General features: G+C 40.8%; 3 protein-coding genes across 4 annotated transcripts; 2 read left to right on the forward strand and 1 right to left on the reverse strand.

The window, feature by feature from the left end:
* The first annotated feature begins 233 nt into the window (after nucleotides 1-233).
* Nucleotides 234-3,482, forward strand: LOC139101792 (bcl-2-like protein 1). The gene is made up of 3 exons (XM_070655210.1): nucleotides 234-909; nucleotides 1,128-1,589; nucleotides 1,660-3,482. Exons 1-3 carry the CDS (start codon nucleotides 658-660, stop codon nucleotides 1,777-1,779), a joined length of 834 nt encoding a protein of 277 aa, XP_070511311.1. The 5' UTR covers nucleotides 234-657; the 3' UTR covers nucleotides 1,780-3,482.
* Nucleotides 3,473-9,346, reverse strand: Ari-1 (E3 ubiquitin-protein ligase ariadne-1). Its single transcript, XM_070655026.1, has 8 exons — nucleotides 9,172-9,346; nucleotides 7,736-8,112; nucleotides 7,478-7,657; nucleotides 7,265-7,327; nucleotides 6,933-7,148; nucleotides 6,304-6,861; nucleotides 5,995-6,221; nucleotides 3,473-5,910 (listed from the first exon to the last, which is right to left on the reverse strand). The coding sequence occupies exons 2-8, from the start codon at nucleotides 7,943-7,945 to the stop codon at nucleotides 5,829-5,831; spliced, it is 1,536 nt and encodes a 511-aa protein (XP_070511127.1). The 5' UTR covers nucleotides 7,946-8,112; nucleotides 9,172-9,346; the 3' UTR covers nucleotides 3,473-5,828.
* A 423-nt stretch (nucleotides 9,347-9,769) lies between these two features.
* Aduk (Another Drosophila Unc-51-like kinase) lies at nucleotides 9,770-14,559 on the forward strand. 2 transcript variants are annotated; one of them, XM_070655039.1, is made up of 8 exons: nucleotides 9,770-10,372; nucleotides 11,271-11,422; nucleotides 11,595-11,809; nucleotides 11,898-12,124; nucleotides 12,377-12,638; nucleotides 12,969-13,166; nucleotides 13,317-13,501; nucleotides 14,306-14,559. In XM_070655039.1, the coding sequence occupies exons 1-8, from the start codon at nucleotides 10,286-10,288 to the stop codon at nucleotides 14,408-14,410; spliced, it is 1,431 nt and encodes a 476-aa protein (XP_070511140.1). In that variant the 5' UTR covers nucleotides 9,770-10,285; the 3' UTR covers nucleotides 14,411-14,559. The 2 variants fall into 2 exon arrangements, with proteins under 2 accessions (XP_070511140.1, XP_070511150.1); XM_070655049.1 differs by having other exon boundaries at nucleotides 12,969-13,091.
* Nucleotides 14,560-15,136: the final 577 nt, after the last annotated feature.

Here is a 15,136-nt window from a genome sequence, read left to right on the forward strand (position 1 = left end):
GTACGCGAAATAAGATACCCTATACTCGGCGAGTCGGCCTGCTCCAAGCGATTGTCGATGTTGAGAAACGCTGAAGCCATGTCATACTGTACTCGGAGTTACGCGGAGCGGTGGGGTAGAGCCTCGAGATAAGCGGTAGTGGTAGTGATGTAAAACATTCGTGGGTCGGGGGGCTGGTTGGCGGCATCGGCGGGCAAGCGGGCAAACGAGAAGGCAGGCCAGGCAGGCCGAGGGAGCGGTACGGCAGAAGTTAGGTGCGAGACGCGGAGCAAGAGCGGAGGAAACGGTGCGGCGCGGTTTCGGCTTCTCGGCATCGGCTTCGGAAATGGCCGCGGGAAAGTAGAGAGTGGTGCGTTTCGTCGCTGACTGGCAGGCTGGTCGGGTTGGTCGGTCCGTCGGTCGGTTGGTTGCCTGGGCCCGGTTGAATCTGTCGGTGGCCCAAGTTTTCAGATCACGCCGCTCTCGCTCGTCCGACCGCGTTCGGAGCGATCGATTCGTGCACCAGGCGATCCCGGGGACCAGCGTGAGATGTAAGAGTGGCGGGCATCACCAAAGCGGGCAGACTCGAGGAAAGGACGCTGGAAAACGGAGACGACCTCGGCGGTGGGTGCATCTTCGAGAGGTTTCTCGCAGAGTTCGGCACGGCGAAGACAGAGGATGGCCGGCGACGACGGGACAACGACGAACAATGAGATCCTCGAGGTGGAGGGTGGGGAGGAGGGGCAGGATACGTCAGCGCGCGGGGAGCTGCATTCCAGAGTGGGCGGCATTCTGGAATGCGATCCCCCCGGTAACAGGAATTCGTCGAGCGAGCGAGCCGCCGTCGCCGTTGCCAGCAACGAGGACGGTGTCTGCCGATATGCGGTCGGCGCTGCTAACCGCGCTATGTCTTTCTTCGAGATGTGCCAGGTATCGTATATCGGCGGTTAACGGCATGTCGGTCAACCTGCGCGCCGGTCTTGCCGTCAATGTCCGCGATCGCTCACCCTAATCGATCGCGAATGTGGAAAGAGAAAAAAAAAAATTCCAAACCGGACCTTCGTTTGAGTTCGTGTTTTTGCACCGTGACTTATCCGACGCGAAGGTAAAATCCGTCCAACGACTTACAAGGTGTCTCGTTCTTTTAGATTCGACTCCAGTATCTTTTCCCGCAACTGGGCCCACCTCCACGCTACAACATTCACGACGACTCTATAGAATCAACGGCGGAAATTCTGGCCCATGACGTAATACGGTACTTGCTGAAGGAAGATATCTATCTTATATCCCAGGACCCAGTTTCTCGCAGCATGAGGCACAACGTTTATCAAATGCTCAACAAGCATAGCATTCTGTTCACGAGTATGGTGAACCGTTTGAACGTCGTCCCGGATACCGCTTATGAAACGTTTATGGGGGTCGCTAACGAGCTGTTTTTACATGGCGTTATCACATGGGCTAGGATCGTCTGTTTGTACGCTTTTATGGGCAGATTGGCCTTATGGGCCAGGGACAGAAGAATGCACAGCCTTAAAAAGAAATTGCCGTTATACGTCTCGAGATACGTTGGTGAAAACATAACTCACTTTATCAAGGGTTACGGCGGATGGGTAAGTGCTCAATCATTAATTGTTACAGGCTTTTATATGTGTACAAACCTGACGACGTCGTCTCTTGCAGGAGCAATTATGCGTGGAGTATCCCGTGGCGGAAGAAGTCAGCGGTGCAGTTTGGCGGAGCTTGCTAATGACAGGAGCGACTCTTGGTTTAATTGCTACGATTTTGTCGGTAACTTCCTGATGGGGTCTCACAGGACCGTGCGACTTGAGTACGTTTTGTTCAAGAAGCCTTCGCGTACTTACGTTCTACGAGAACGCTGTCGAGAGAAATGCGAACAGATTTTTATAAACGTACGCACAACGTTGCAACATTTCACACGGACATCGGAACGATTCGATTCAAACGGAGCGCTTACTGCGTCTATACGAAAAGCAACAACAAAATCAACCAGAGGAACATCAACGCGTTGACACACATAATTTTCATATCAATGTCACTCGGCTTAGAGGATTATCCTACTTTTTATATAACTCCAGCGAGTATACATAGCATGAGCGACAGACAATGACGCTAGTTTCCTATTACAATACCTTATAACAGACTAGTGAAATTAGTAAACCGACTATCTTATTTAATTCTACAATAGACACGTTTTATATTAAAGTAATTCCTAGTAATAATACTCAAAATTAAAAAATTTTTTAGAAATTTTATGCAACAAGGAACAAGAATCTCGAAATTGTATTGAATTTAGGTAGATGCAATCTATTTATTTATAATTTATTTTAGGTAGAGACTATATTAAATAATAAATTTTTTCGACTATCTTTGGTATTCCAGAATCGATCGCAACCACATATTTTTAAACTTTAAGGCATATATGTACTACCGATGAAAAAAAAAACTACAGAACTACCATCCTGTATATTCAAATAATGGCTACTTTTTTATATGTTGATATATTCTATTACACTTGCAAAAATTTTATAATATCATATTTAAAATAAATAATTTTATAAAATAATAATCGTTCCTCTGTAACCATTGTTTAAACAAGAGAGATTCAAAAATACCTATTACAAAGATAATCAGTTCTCGCAGTTCCTTAAAATTTAAAAGTTTCTTATTTATCGATTTTAAATATTATTAAAATATTTTTAAGTATGCATTATTTGTGTTTGCTACAAAATTATTCATTTTTCATACGTTATTAATGGAAATTTACAGGGTAGAGCACAAGTTACTGTTATGAAAATTTAAACATAGCTTTATGAAGCATTTATATTACTATAAATAAAACCTGCTCACGAAATAACCTAAACTTGTTTACATTGTACAAGTACTTCTGTTATATGGGAAGACATTAAGTCAACATCGTTAAAGTATTTTGTAATATGTTATAAATTATAAACTACATGTTTCAATATATTGCGACGTATCGTGACATAGGGATGTCTTAAACGCTATAAAATACGGTAAACGACATGCTTTAACGTGCACGTTTGCAAATAATCAAAAGTACCATCTTCGCATAATATAACGTCGTTCCTACTGTAAAGAACACAGTTCTCCTAATTGTATTCATATAATTTAAATTATCTAAAACATTGATCAAATCTTGTGCAAAAAAAAAATTTTTAATATTGAGTGTTTTTTTTCTTCTATAAAAGAAGAAGTAGTATGAAATATTAACATATGACATTCCATTTATATTAATAATAAAAAAATAAAAAATTTAATTTTTTTTTATAGTTCTACGGTACAAATTATAAATGTCTTGAATAAGACATTTGCATGTGGACAATTCTTTAACATATCTGTTGAAGAGGCTACGTTGTTAAAACTGCGGGCTTATCAAACTTTGCATGAATGCGAAAACAATCTAAACTATAAACGTTTTATATGCGATAAGTATATTATATAATAAGGTGCTGGGATCATAACTTGCCTCTCTTTATTTCTCATAACCAAAGAAGAGAATACATTTCTGCCAAGGAAATATAAATTAATTGTCATTTTCAGCGCCGAAACTTCATACATATTTTCATATTTCCATGAAACTACTGAGATCTAAATCACTTAAGATTTACATTGTATGTATGTATATATGTGGATGGATGTATGTATATATCTATATATATATATATATATATATATATTGTAGTATTTACAATATATATTATATATTTGTAATTATATATACGTTAACGAAAGGCAACACCGAACGATGATCAGAAATCTACACTTAAGGATCTTCGCAAAGATGATAATGCATGATAATGTATTGGTTTATAGTTACAAAAGTAAAGTCACGGTTCTTTCTATATATATATTACATTTTACTAGTAAAATAGTTTATTTTATTATTGTATATTTGCCATTGAAATACTCATTAATACTAAATACGAACAAATAACAAAATTTTTAACGCAATAGTTGCAATCAGTTTTAACTAAAATCTAACCAAGTGCCTATTTGTGATGTTTTTTTCGGATATGTCTGATAGTAGGGTTGCTAAACATTTTAACTTCACATGTTACACACCTTTTTTCACGAATATGATGCCTAGAAATTCAAATTCGGATCATATACAAGAAATTTTGAACATTTACGAGTTTTATTTCTTTTATACATAATCGAGCTTGTTCAAACACGTTGTTATAATTCATGAATTGAGAGTGAATACAGATTATGAAATCATAAGTTAAAAAGGAAATTTTGGCGAGTATATATCTAACAATTTACTTACATCTAATCAAATTTTGCGACTGTACATAAAACAACTGCGTTTCTCTCAACTTTTATTTCAGATTCTAATGTGCATAATAGCAAGAATCAACAATTTCGGTTTAATAATAAATCTTCAAAATTTTCTACTTTACTATTATCAATATTATTACGTTTAATTGTATGTATTATGCATTTTTATGTGGATATACATTTATATACTATATTAACTGTACAAACGGAAAACTTATTTCGTCTGCCATTTTATTTATTATTGACAATTATAAGTGATTATTTTATCTGTAATCAACCTTTAATTAGTTAACTAATAAAACGTATCGTCAGCGTTATGCGAATAGATAGCAATTAGATTAAAGAGAAGAAGTTAGAAATAATGAAAAAACCATAAAATAATAAAAATCTTCAAGTAAATCAACAAGTAGCTGAATAAAATTTATGCATAATCGTTACTTCTATGTACTGGTATTACCACCTATAGAGTATTTAAAAAGATATATATGTGATATAGACATGTTGCAAATATAAATTTTTTGCTATATTGCATAAATAAAAGTATATAATTAATACAATTATAAAATATTTTTTCACAAAAAGGAAAAATTGGCAATAGTATGAAAATTTTTATGCACATGATAATTATAGTGTATTCTATTTTTATATGCAGAGATGGAATATGGTACATGTGAAGAATATCACAAACTTGGCCCCCTTTAATCTGCATAACATTATGAGCACGTAACTGATATTACGTAATTAAAAAAAAATAGAAGAAAAAAAAGTGATTCTTTTGTAATAATGGAAAAAACTTTGTATTTTAATATATGTCTAATTTTTCTGAAACCGTATAAAGACAAAAAGTTTAAAAGTTCAATTATTAAATACAAAAACATAGCACTGACGATACTCACATAGATAATTTAGTATTTCTTAAACATTGGCAGTTATAGCCTGGACGTATTGTGGTCCAAAAAAGAATAAAACAGTTGGGATGATTTATTTGAATTGTACCTGGCTTATTTTAAACAGCTATTCTTAAAATTAAGGGGAAGAAAATAAGTTCTCAGGAAAAAAGCTTTCACTTCGACTAACGTCGAAAGAAGCTAAATAAAATAGCAAAATTTTAGACAAGTCATTTTACATCGCAACATGCTAAGTACATTGCGAATAATGACACATCTTGGCGTCTTAACGAATAGAACCTTTCTTAAGATTATAAAACAACAGGACATTTTTATCAGGGGTCAAGAATCTACAATGACGCACAATACACAGCAAGCGCAAATCAAATTATGTCAAATCTTGTTCGTGATCGGAATTGAATTTTAATAATTTGAGTTCCATATTAATCATAAACGACATTATATGTGTTGCCACAGAGCATATTATGTATAAAGTGCATACAACACGTTTATCACTTTGTGACATGCTCCATTTTTGTCTCTTGTTTTATCGTAATTCTTTCTTGGTTTATCACAGCTGGGGCAGAGGTGGGAAAGAAGAGGACTTGTGTCACCCCGAGAAACGAAACTAATAAAAATCCTCTATTCCTTATAATCCCACCATTCCTTCTCGTACCCTTCATGGACATGTTCTAAAAGCACTTTTCTTCGACTATCGCAATATCTAAAAATACAAATTAGATTAGAAATAGAATTATTTTAATATGTAAAAATAATAAGGTCTCATTTTCCAGTGCATAATTTTTACCTATATTTATCCTGAACCTTTTGTTTAATGTCCGCAAGATTTTCGCTTGTGATATCTCTTTCAAGATATTCGGAGAGGCACTCTGTGGCACTCTCCAAATCCTTTTGGTTATCCTCAAAAATCACAGACTGATTATTCTTTTTTACGTAATAAGCAAAAACGTAAGTATACATGAGAGTCTGTCTACAGGAACACAAAATATCAACTGCTTTTTTTAAAAATTGCACCTGAAAATATTGAAAAAAATTACGATATATAAATCTATTTCTTTAATAAACTTAAAAATTAATTTTATAACAGTAATACTACCTCGATCCATGACATATTATGTTGTTGCATTTCTTCCATTTTTTCTTTTACACTGGCATATAATTTACTTTCAAACTTTAGCGATTGCATATGATTCATATATCTATTGCAATAAAATAAATATCTTTGTAAAGCTGATCTCGATTTTTCTTGCGCGTCCCTGGCGACTTTAGCTTCCTCTTCATCATAACGGTTACAATTGTACCAACTAGAACCATGTGGCTCCCAAGGTCCAAGACATACCCAACAAAATTCAGTTTTACAATTCTGATTTTTGCAAACCATGTGATTGCACCCTCCATCTTTTTCGATCGTGACGTTACATTTCGGGCATTCTTTTGTGTTAGCAGCAATCCAGTTTGATGTTTCAGAATCATCGTCACACTTTTTAATCCACTTACGAAGCAAATGACATTTGACTGGGTCATGCCAATTTTCACCGCAGTGGAAACAAAAGATATGTCCACATTTACAAGTAACTGGTCTTGCTTCTACATACTGCACTTTAATGGCGTTATTGCAATCGGGGGAAGGACACCATCTCAATAACCTATTGCACTACAAGAAAAAAAAAGGTAACAAATGCTTGCAACGTTAAATTAATTGAATTATGATCATCTGATATTTACTTCGACAAAGCTATTGGTAATTAAATGTTGATATTTTAATTTAACTTTGGAATCTTTGACAAGGCGCATAACACTGGCATCATCGACTAAAATGTCACAAGCATGAGCAGCACATGCTATTGTTTGTCCAACACCTTCTTCCATGATTTTGGTTGTCAAATATTCTCCCCAGCAACCAGTACAGAAACGATGTCCACATTCCAGACCAGTCATCATCTAATATTTTTAGCGGTACGTAAAATATTAAATGATAATATAATACGATAATATTATACGATAAATATTCCATTTTTACTATTTATACATTTAATTATTTAAAAAAAAAAACTTACTGAGGATGGCAAGATCATAAAACAGATTCCACATTCCTCTGTTCCATTTGTTGGTCTTTTAGGCTGTATTATAAATGCATATAATATAAATTTTATCGCATAACTCATTGACAATGAAATATTAATGCTACAAACTTCTTTTTGTTTTTTAATAAATTAGAATATTTGTGATATCAAGACTGTAATTATTCTTAAAATACATTATGTACGTACATTCATCAGAGAACTCTGAGAAGATCGACTTCTGCTTATCAAAGGTCCCTTTCTAAACGGATTAATGACACGTGCCTCTGCAAATAACTTTTCTTGATCACCATCGTAAAATCGTTCCATCAGCTTCTCTTTATCCCATTTAAAGTGATTTAATAAAATACGTGTGGTGGTAGCTGGTATCTGTAGATTAACACATGTTCGCGTAACAAGTTTCTCTAAATTTTAGGTAAAAAAGTATTCATAAATTACGAGGCTTACTTCGACAACAGTATTGACTTCCTTTATGGAGTCAACCATGTGCTGCACAATCTCTTCTGTGGAGAGCACCTCGAAAGGATATTCATCAACGTCGGTAGCCCGTTCTCGAGGATTACCAGACTCGATTTCCATAGCAAAATCAACATCGTCGCCGCTTGACTCGTTACCGGAGTCGACGTCGTCATAAAGCGTTTCCTCCTCCGAATCCATTGTGTACGTTCAATCGGGAAAGCTTTCGAACTTTTTTACTAACGCGTTTCTCTTCTCCACAGAAGCAGCGAGTCTTTCCTTGCACAATCAGATCGCACTCGTGGATATCCAACAAAAGAAGCTCACAGAAGATTGGTTCAGGCTGTCAATTCTACTCACGCTTCGTCCTGAATACAATTAAAGATATTACTTCGTTTGCCGTGCGACCAAATTTTTCAAGCTCACAGTGTCCGAAAACTTTGCTATCTGACGAATGAAACTTTACTCTCGCGCGTTAACAAAGCCACGTATTGATATCGCAATAGCCGCGTCGCACAGGATCAATGCCCGCTTTCATCAATGCAGATTGACTTTAATCTCGGTCCTGCTCTCCATCCTTTTCTCAGATCTACAAGGAAACGGGGGAGGAGGGGGGGCAGGTTGGACCAAGATTGAAGTCAATCCGCGCTGTCGGAAGCGGTCACTGGAGACGTGGAGATTCGCACCGAGATCGATCTCGCGCGCGAGGGAGCAGGGGAGCTCGGGGACACGGCTGCAAAGATTCCGAGGAGGGAAACGCGCACCTGCCACGAGAAAACAACTTGCGTGACGTCACCGTTCTCGCAATGTCCGAATAAAGCGTTCGGATCTTAATAAAGCGACCGTCCTCCAGCGGGGAATCACGCGTGCGCGATCTCGTCGACGCGTCGGGACGCCTCGCGTCCGATTTCGACGGTCTGTTTTCGCGACGGGAAATCGAAAAGGGAGCGGACTCAGCTACCAAAACATATCAGATATGAACTCCGGGTGGCAGACGCGCGCGCGGCTAAACCCACGGCGAAGCGAGGACGTTCGCTCGGCCGATTGCGACACGGGGACGCGAACTTAGAATGACGCCTCGACCACGAGATTCATCGCGGGCCACGGGTGAACAAAAGTCGCACGCCTAAAAGCGGACGTTGAGGAGTCGACTTCGACTCTGCACGCGATATAAATACACGCGCGAAGGCCGTACGTGCGTGCGTGCGCGCGTCTCGTGTCGCAACCAGTCTGCTAATTAGCACACGCGCGCGTTATAATAAGCACATTGGTTCAAGGGCAATCGATTGCGCGCACGAGAGGAGAGAAAGAAAAAGAGAGACACTAGAACTTGGACGACCTGTCGCGGAGTTAATAAAATTTTACGCCATTGTTTACCGCGAATAAAAATGTCTCCGCCGCGGATAAACAAACTGATATACACGTACGACTGACGTGACGCTGACCGCGTCGAGACTGCGTCACGCTTGCGTGCGTTTTCGTCGGGAAACCTCTCTCCGTGGGTGGTTTCGTAGAGCCGCGCCGTCGGACAGAGAGAGGCCCTCTCGTAGAGAAAGCTGGTCGCATTCGCAAGTCGCACCACCACGCACAGCACAGAAGTCACCTCGGGATGGTCGCTAACGAGGTCGCGTCGCGTGCAGCGGCTGCTGATCCTCGCCCATCGCGACGGCTAGCCGCGTTGCTGCGAGCGACGACGCACAAAGGAGATCCGCGGCACGGTGATCACGGAGAGAGCGCAGCGCCGCAAGTGAGAACCGCGGAGGGAAACGGGCGGGCGATGAGAAAAAGTGACAGCTGCTGCGACGTCCGCGACAACGCGCGACTTCTGGTCTCCCTGGGCGATTGGACGACCAGCATGCCCCCGCGCTCCTCGTTGTCGACGCGACGGCTCACGGTCGACGGGAAAACTGCCCCGGGAATTTTACGGGACGATCCTGAGATATACGACGCGGACGAAACGAAAGAAACTGGGCTGACCACTGCAACTCGGAGTCTCGGAAGACTCGCGACGACTCCGTGACTATAACCGACCCGTACCACTCGAAGGTGGCTTCGTCCCGGCGCAGCGAAAATGAGCTGCGCCTCGTCGCACAGCTGACGGGCGCGCGCGCGCGTGGGCGGACCGCCTCGCGCGTACATTCAGTGCGTATCCACCGTCGCGCCGTATTGTTTACACCGAGATGGCATGCAACTTTGGCGCTCGCGCAACGATTTCTTGCCGCGCATCGGAAACCGTAGTCGTCCCGACCGCGGTGATGTAGATCGTTTAATAAGTTCGCCGCGTTCTGGAACCGCGCGGGTTTTCCTAACCTAGATTCAAAAAAAATCGCTAACCCTCCCCCGTTTTGCAGCACTCCAGTAATCCACTTTCTCGATAACGATAATAAGTCTAGTAGCCGTTGATAATTCTCGCCGATTACGCCTATGTACGAAGGAAAACCAGCGCGCGCGGTCGACGCGAAGGTCGTGCTGTCGGTTCACCCTTACGACGCATCGCGGCCCGCAAATGCCACGTTGAGCTGACGTGCCGACGCTAAAAAAATGAGCTTGCCCAGCGTAAGGGACTACTGCATGCTGGAGAAGATCGGCAGCGGGAGCTATGCGACCGTGTACAAGGCGCTGAAAAAGGTACGTGCGGAATCTCAAGGTTCCTTCTCTTTTTAAAAGAACACTCAGGTTAGGTCCGTTCGAGAACCTGTCTATTAACCGCTGGTCATATATTTATTTGTCACGAGAGATACGAATTTACGGTGCTCGCTCGCGCGTTAAATTACACACAATGCTTTCTCCTACGCATATTTTTTCCCCTTTGTTTTTTTTTCTTTTTTTTTTATGCAACTCGCCGGAGGGTAAACGCGGCTATCGCCGGAAATTCGATAGCGTTCGCGAACCACACGGTCGGCTTCACCTTCCCGTGAACCCTCAATTTTAATTTTTAATAATGTAATTTTTGCGCGCGAACAATTACCTTAAGTAGTCGTTACACTTAAATTAAACGTTATTATCTTTAATGACACATTATGCTATTGATCACAATGCGTATTTAAGGGTATCTTTTATATTAGACTTATTCAGTTATTATCAGAGCACTTGTTTTTGAGAAACGAAGATATTAATTAATGCGAAGATTGATTCTCAAGACTTTTAGATAAAAGATAAGATTTTCGAGCGGTAAAAAAGAAAAATTATTGTAACGCAAACTGTTTTTTTCTCGCGCCCAGGTACAAAAATCACCCCAAGTCACTATTCTCAGATTAAGATAAATGAGGGTGAAGCCCGACTTGAAAATAAGGTGGATGGTATCTAATCGCAGATGCCATTTCCGTGTCGATAAATCTTTCTCTTTCCACTTCCCTTCTTCCTCCCCCTGCCCCTGAAAATACGTAGTGAAATATATTCCTTTTTATCGGAAGAAGGTGTGATTGCAATTCCCGATAAAAATTCGGTTGTATGCGGCGCGTGATCCGAATCGAAGACCTAGATGGCAAAGTTTTTCATTACCGTTCTTTGTGATGATCGTTCTCAGGACGGGAGCCGAGAGGTAGTCGCCGTCAAGTGCGTGGACAAAGGCTCGCTCTCGAAATCGGCGGTCGACAATCTCGTGACGGAGATCAGGCTGTTAAACGTCCTCAAGCACGAGCACATCGTGGAGATGAGAGATTTTTTCTGGGACGAAGGGTTCGTTGAGACTTTACGATAATATAATACAATCTCGTTACTAAAGCACCCAGATAAGCAAATTATATTAATTACGGACGGCGCGATAAGAAATCGCTTCCTGTTTCTACTCGCGTTTCTTCTCAGAGATTTAAAAAAAAAAGAAAAAAAATGTATGAGTGTATGCGCGCAGGCATATATACATCGTCATGGAGTACTGCGACGGCGGGGACCTGTCGAGCTTTATAAAAAAAAAGCACAAACTGCCCGAAAGCGTGTGCCGACGATTTCTACAGCAGCTGGCGTTAGCGCTGAGATATCTGCGCGACCACAACGTCTGCCACATGGACCTCAAGCCGCAGAATCTGCTGTTGATGAGAAGGCCCCAACTTGTGCTCAAAGTTGGAGGTCGGTAAACGTGATCTCTCTTTTTTTTTTTTTTTTTTTTTTCATCCGCGAACGGCGGAGTTAATGATTCACTCTCCCGTCGTTTCAGATTTCGGTTTCGCACAATATCTCTCAAACTCAGAGCAGAGATTCACGATACGCGGCTCGCCGCTTTACATGGCACCCGAGATGCTGCTGAAGCACAAGTACGACGCTCGCGTTGATCTCTGGAGTGTCGGGGTGATCATGTACGAGTGCCTTTTCGGAAAAGCGCCCTACTCTAGCAGCAGCTTCCAGGAGCTAGCGGAGAAAATTAAAGAGAGCCGGCCGATCGAGGTGATCCTTGACTCGCGTCCAAGCGACCAGGACTTAAACTCGCGAAACTTTTACGCAATCCTTTTTTCTTTTTCGTAAACGTTTATTGAGCTTCGCGACTCCGCTAATGTTGTTTTGACTGTCGCGAGATAAATAATTCAGGGGCGCGCAGAAATCGTTAACTCGGCGATGTATAAATAACGCCGCGTGTTAATTAATTCGCGCTCGAACGTGATCGTCAATCACTTCTAAGCGAATATTATTCACCCGTAGATGCCAAGGGCGGCACACGTATCGACGGCGTGCAAGGACTTGCTTATGGCCCTGCTCAAGCACAATCCCGCCGATCGCATAACGTACGACGAATTTTTTGCGCACGACTTTCTGGACCTGGAGCACACGCCGACGAGAGAAAATTACGATAAGGCGGTCGCGTTGGTGTACAAAGCCGTCGAGATGGACGCTGAGAAGAACACGAAAGAAGCATTCTATCTTTACTGCGAGGCCCTCAGATATTTTATACCGATTTTAACAAGTAAGATCGTGAATCCTTAAACGTTCGATACATTTGGATTCAGATTCCTCGAGTTCTTACGAAGGTTTTATTAAAAAAAAAGAAAAAGATTGAGCTCATGCAATGCAATTAAAAGGATTCATATAGCCGGCAATATGAGCGGGGAAGAGAGGAATTATATTAAATTATTTTCAAATAATCAAATAAACTTGTGATATATACCGCAGGTTAATCTCATTTGAGAAACGTTTAATATAATGCCCTCCTTTTGCTCGTTCTGCTGCTGGTTCTATCGGTTTCTAATTATTTTATTATAATTACGTTTATGATAATTATACATCGTTTAATTAGATGAGGGTGATCTGAAACGAAAGGAAGCATTGCGCCATCGCGTCAACGATTACATAAGGAGGGCAGAGACGCTTAAAGTGGCATTTGTAGATGGAAGTAACGAGAAACGCCCGACGTCCGAAAGTAAAAAGACCGCTACTGTTCTGCAGAGAATACCGTCCTTAGAAAAAAGCTCGGCACTCGCTTACAACGAATTACGTTTGTGTCGCTTTCAAATTTATAGAATTAAATAATTATTATTATAATCGCTTTTTATTATCTGCCATAACGAACGAAAAATAATGACATTAATATATCAGATCCAAAACTGCAACTTATAAATGAGACATATTTCACTTATTGACACAGAACTTCTCAGCAAAAGTACTTCAGGCATGCTGGACGCACTTGAAATAGGAGAAGCTGCTGAACAGTATCTCGCTGAAGGCAACTACGCTCTGGCTCTAGAAAAATTTCAGTCCTGCCTAAGTGTGCTTGTGCCGCTGTTGGGGAAGGAGCCGATAGGCAGAAGAAGAGATTTGCTGCATAAGCAGGTGATTGGATGAGTCAGGATATTACATCTTACTAAAGTGTCCGGATTCATTTTCAAAGTCTTTGGGCGTATTTTTTTTTTCTGCGAATTTTAACGCGACAATAATGCCATGAAAAAGATAAAATAAATTAGTAAAAAAAGTGACGTGAAAAATATATATAACTCATGCCAAGACTTTGACGATTCGATCGATGCGCTAATAAATAATTCGTAGCTTTTTTATTTTCTTCATTTTGTCTTAATCGAGCAGTTGTACGAGACTCGCGGATCGATTTACTTGCGAAGAAACATTGAACTGTGTGGATGAAATGATTTTACGCCACTGTCCCTTCAAGGGTGCCCTACATTTCTTTACAAGTCAAATAATTTGGGCAGTGTAATAAGAATGGTATTGTACGGGAACGTGCAAAGATAAATTTTTTTTCAAGCGTGTAATTGAGATGTGATAAACTTGTAAAAACGTGAGTTTGGAAAATAAGACCAAGAAGCAACTTTTCTCAGAAAATCGTGCAAGTTTTGGCACTGGTGCATGTTACACGAAGCGTGATTGCTTGAGAGGCAATTACTTGTGAGCCGATGGCTAAATATTGTATTTATTCGGAGGGTTAATTTGCTGCTACATTATTTCGTTATTTGGAAATTTAACACGTGCGATATTAATTACTGTAATTTTTGCACGAGCATTCAAGCGATAATATTAAAAAATTTATTTTCATATATTTTGGCGAACCTTTCGAATCAATACACCTTTACATAATAGCCTATATACCGTTATAATTGGGTGTAAATTTTTATGTTTTTAAAGATACAAATATGGATGAAGGAGGCTGAGAGCACCAAAGTACTTTTGGCTACCAAGGATATAGACTCTTTGCAACGAACGTCCGACGAGCAGTGTGTATTACAATAATTTATGTATATATATAGTTGGCGGCGTAGAATAATTATTATTCCGGCTGTCAATAATTCCTCGCATTACTGTACAAACTTGCCATTTACCACTTTCTATTATGCACCTTTTAATCAATCAGGTAATAAATAATTTTATATTTGTTGTAATATGCGGATTACTTATTGCGGCCAATTAACGACGTCTATATTTTTCAATTCCAATCAATTATAAATAGTTCTCCTTTTCTCGAGGATCAATTAAACAATCAATATCTCCGACAAACAAAGATGGACGACAGGGGACGTTTCCCTCCACACAAGACGAGGGCGCGTGCGTCGCGTATCGGCTTTACGATTTCCGGCATGATCACATGATCAAATAACGGTCGCGGCTGCCCCGACATTTCATGGAAAATTCCCATTTCTGAGCTTGAACACCCCCCGTTCCCCTGCTTATGTATATATATGTACACCCCCACCTTTTGTTCGCCTCCGTCGTGCTATTCGCCGTTGAACCCGCAAAGTCCCTCCACCAAATCGTCGGCGCCTATGTACTTCCTCCCACCCTTTAGAAATTCTCAACCCCCACCACGTGGCCGTGCGATACCGGATGTGCGGCAACATCGCAACCGTTAAGTACATAAGACGGAAATGGGGGGAGGGGGGACCGAGGGGGTCCAAGGGGCGCGGGGCGACGCGAAAGAGAGGCAGCGGGGAGGGAGAGACAGGGACAAGGGGAGGCGAG

Source organism: Cardiocondyla obscurior, linkage group LG01, assembly GCF_019399895.1.
Source record: "Cardiocondyla obscurior isolate alpha-2009 linkage group LG01, Cobs3.1, whole genome shotgun sequence".
NCBI classification, from domain to species: Eukaryota; Metazoa; Arthropoda; class Insecta; order Hymenoptera; family Formicidae; genus Cardiocondyla; species Cardiocondyla obscurior.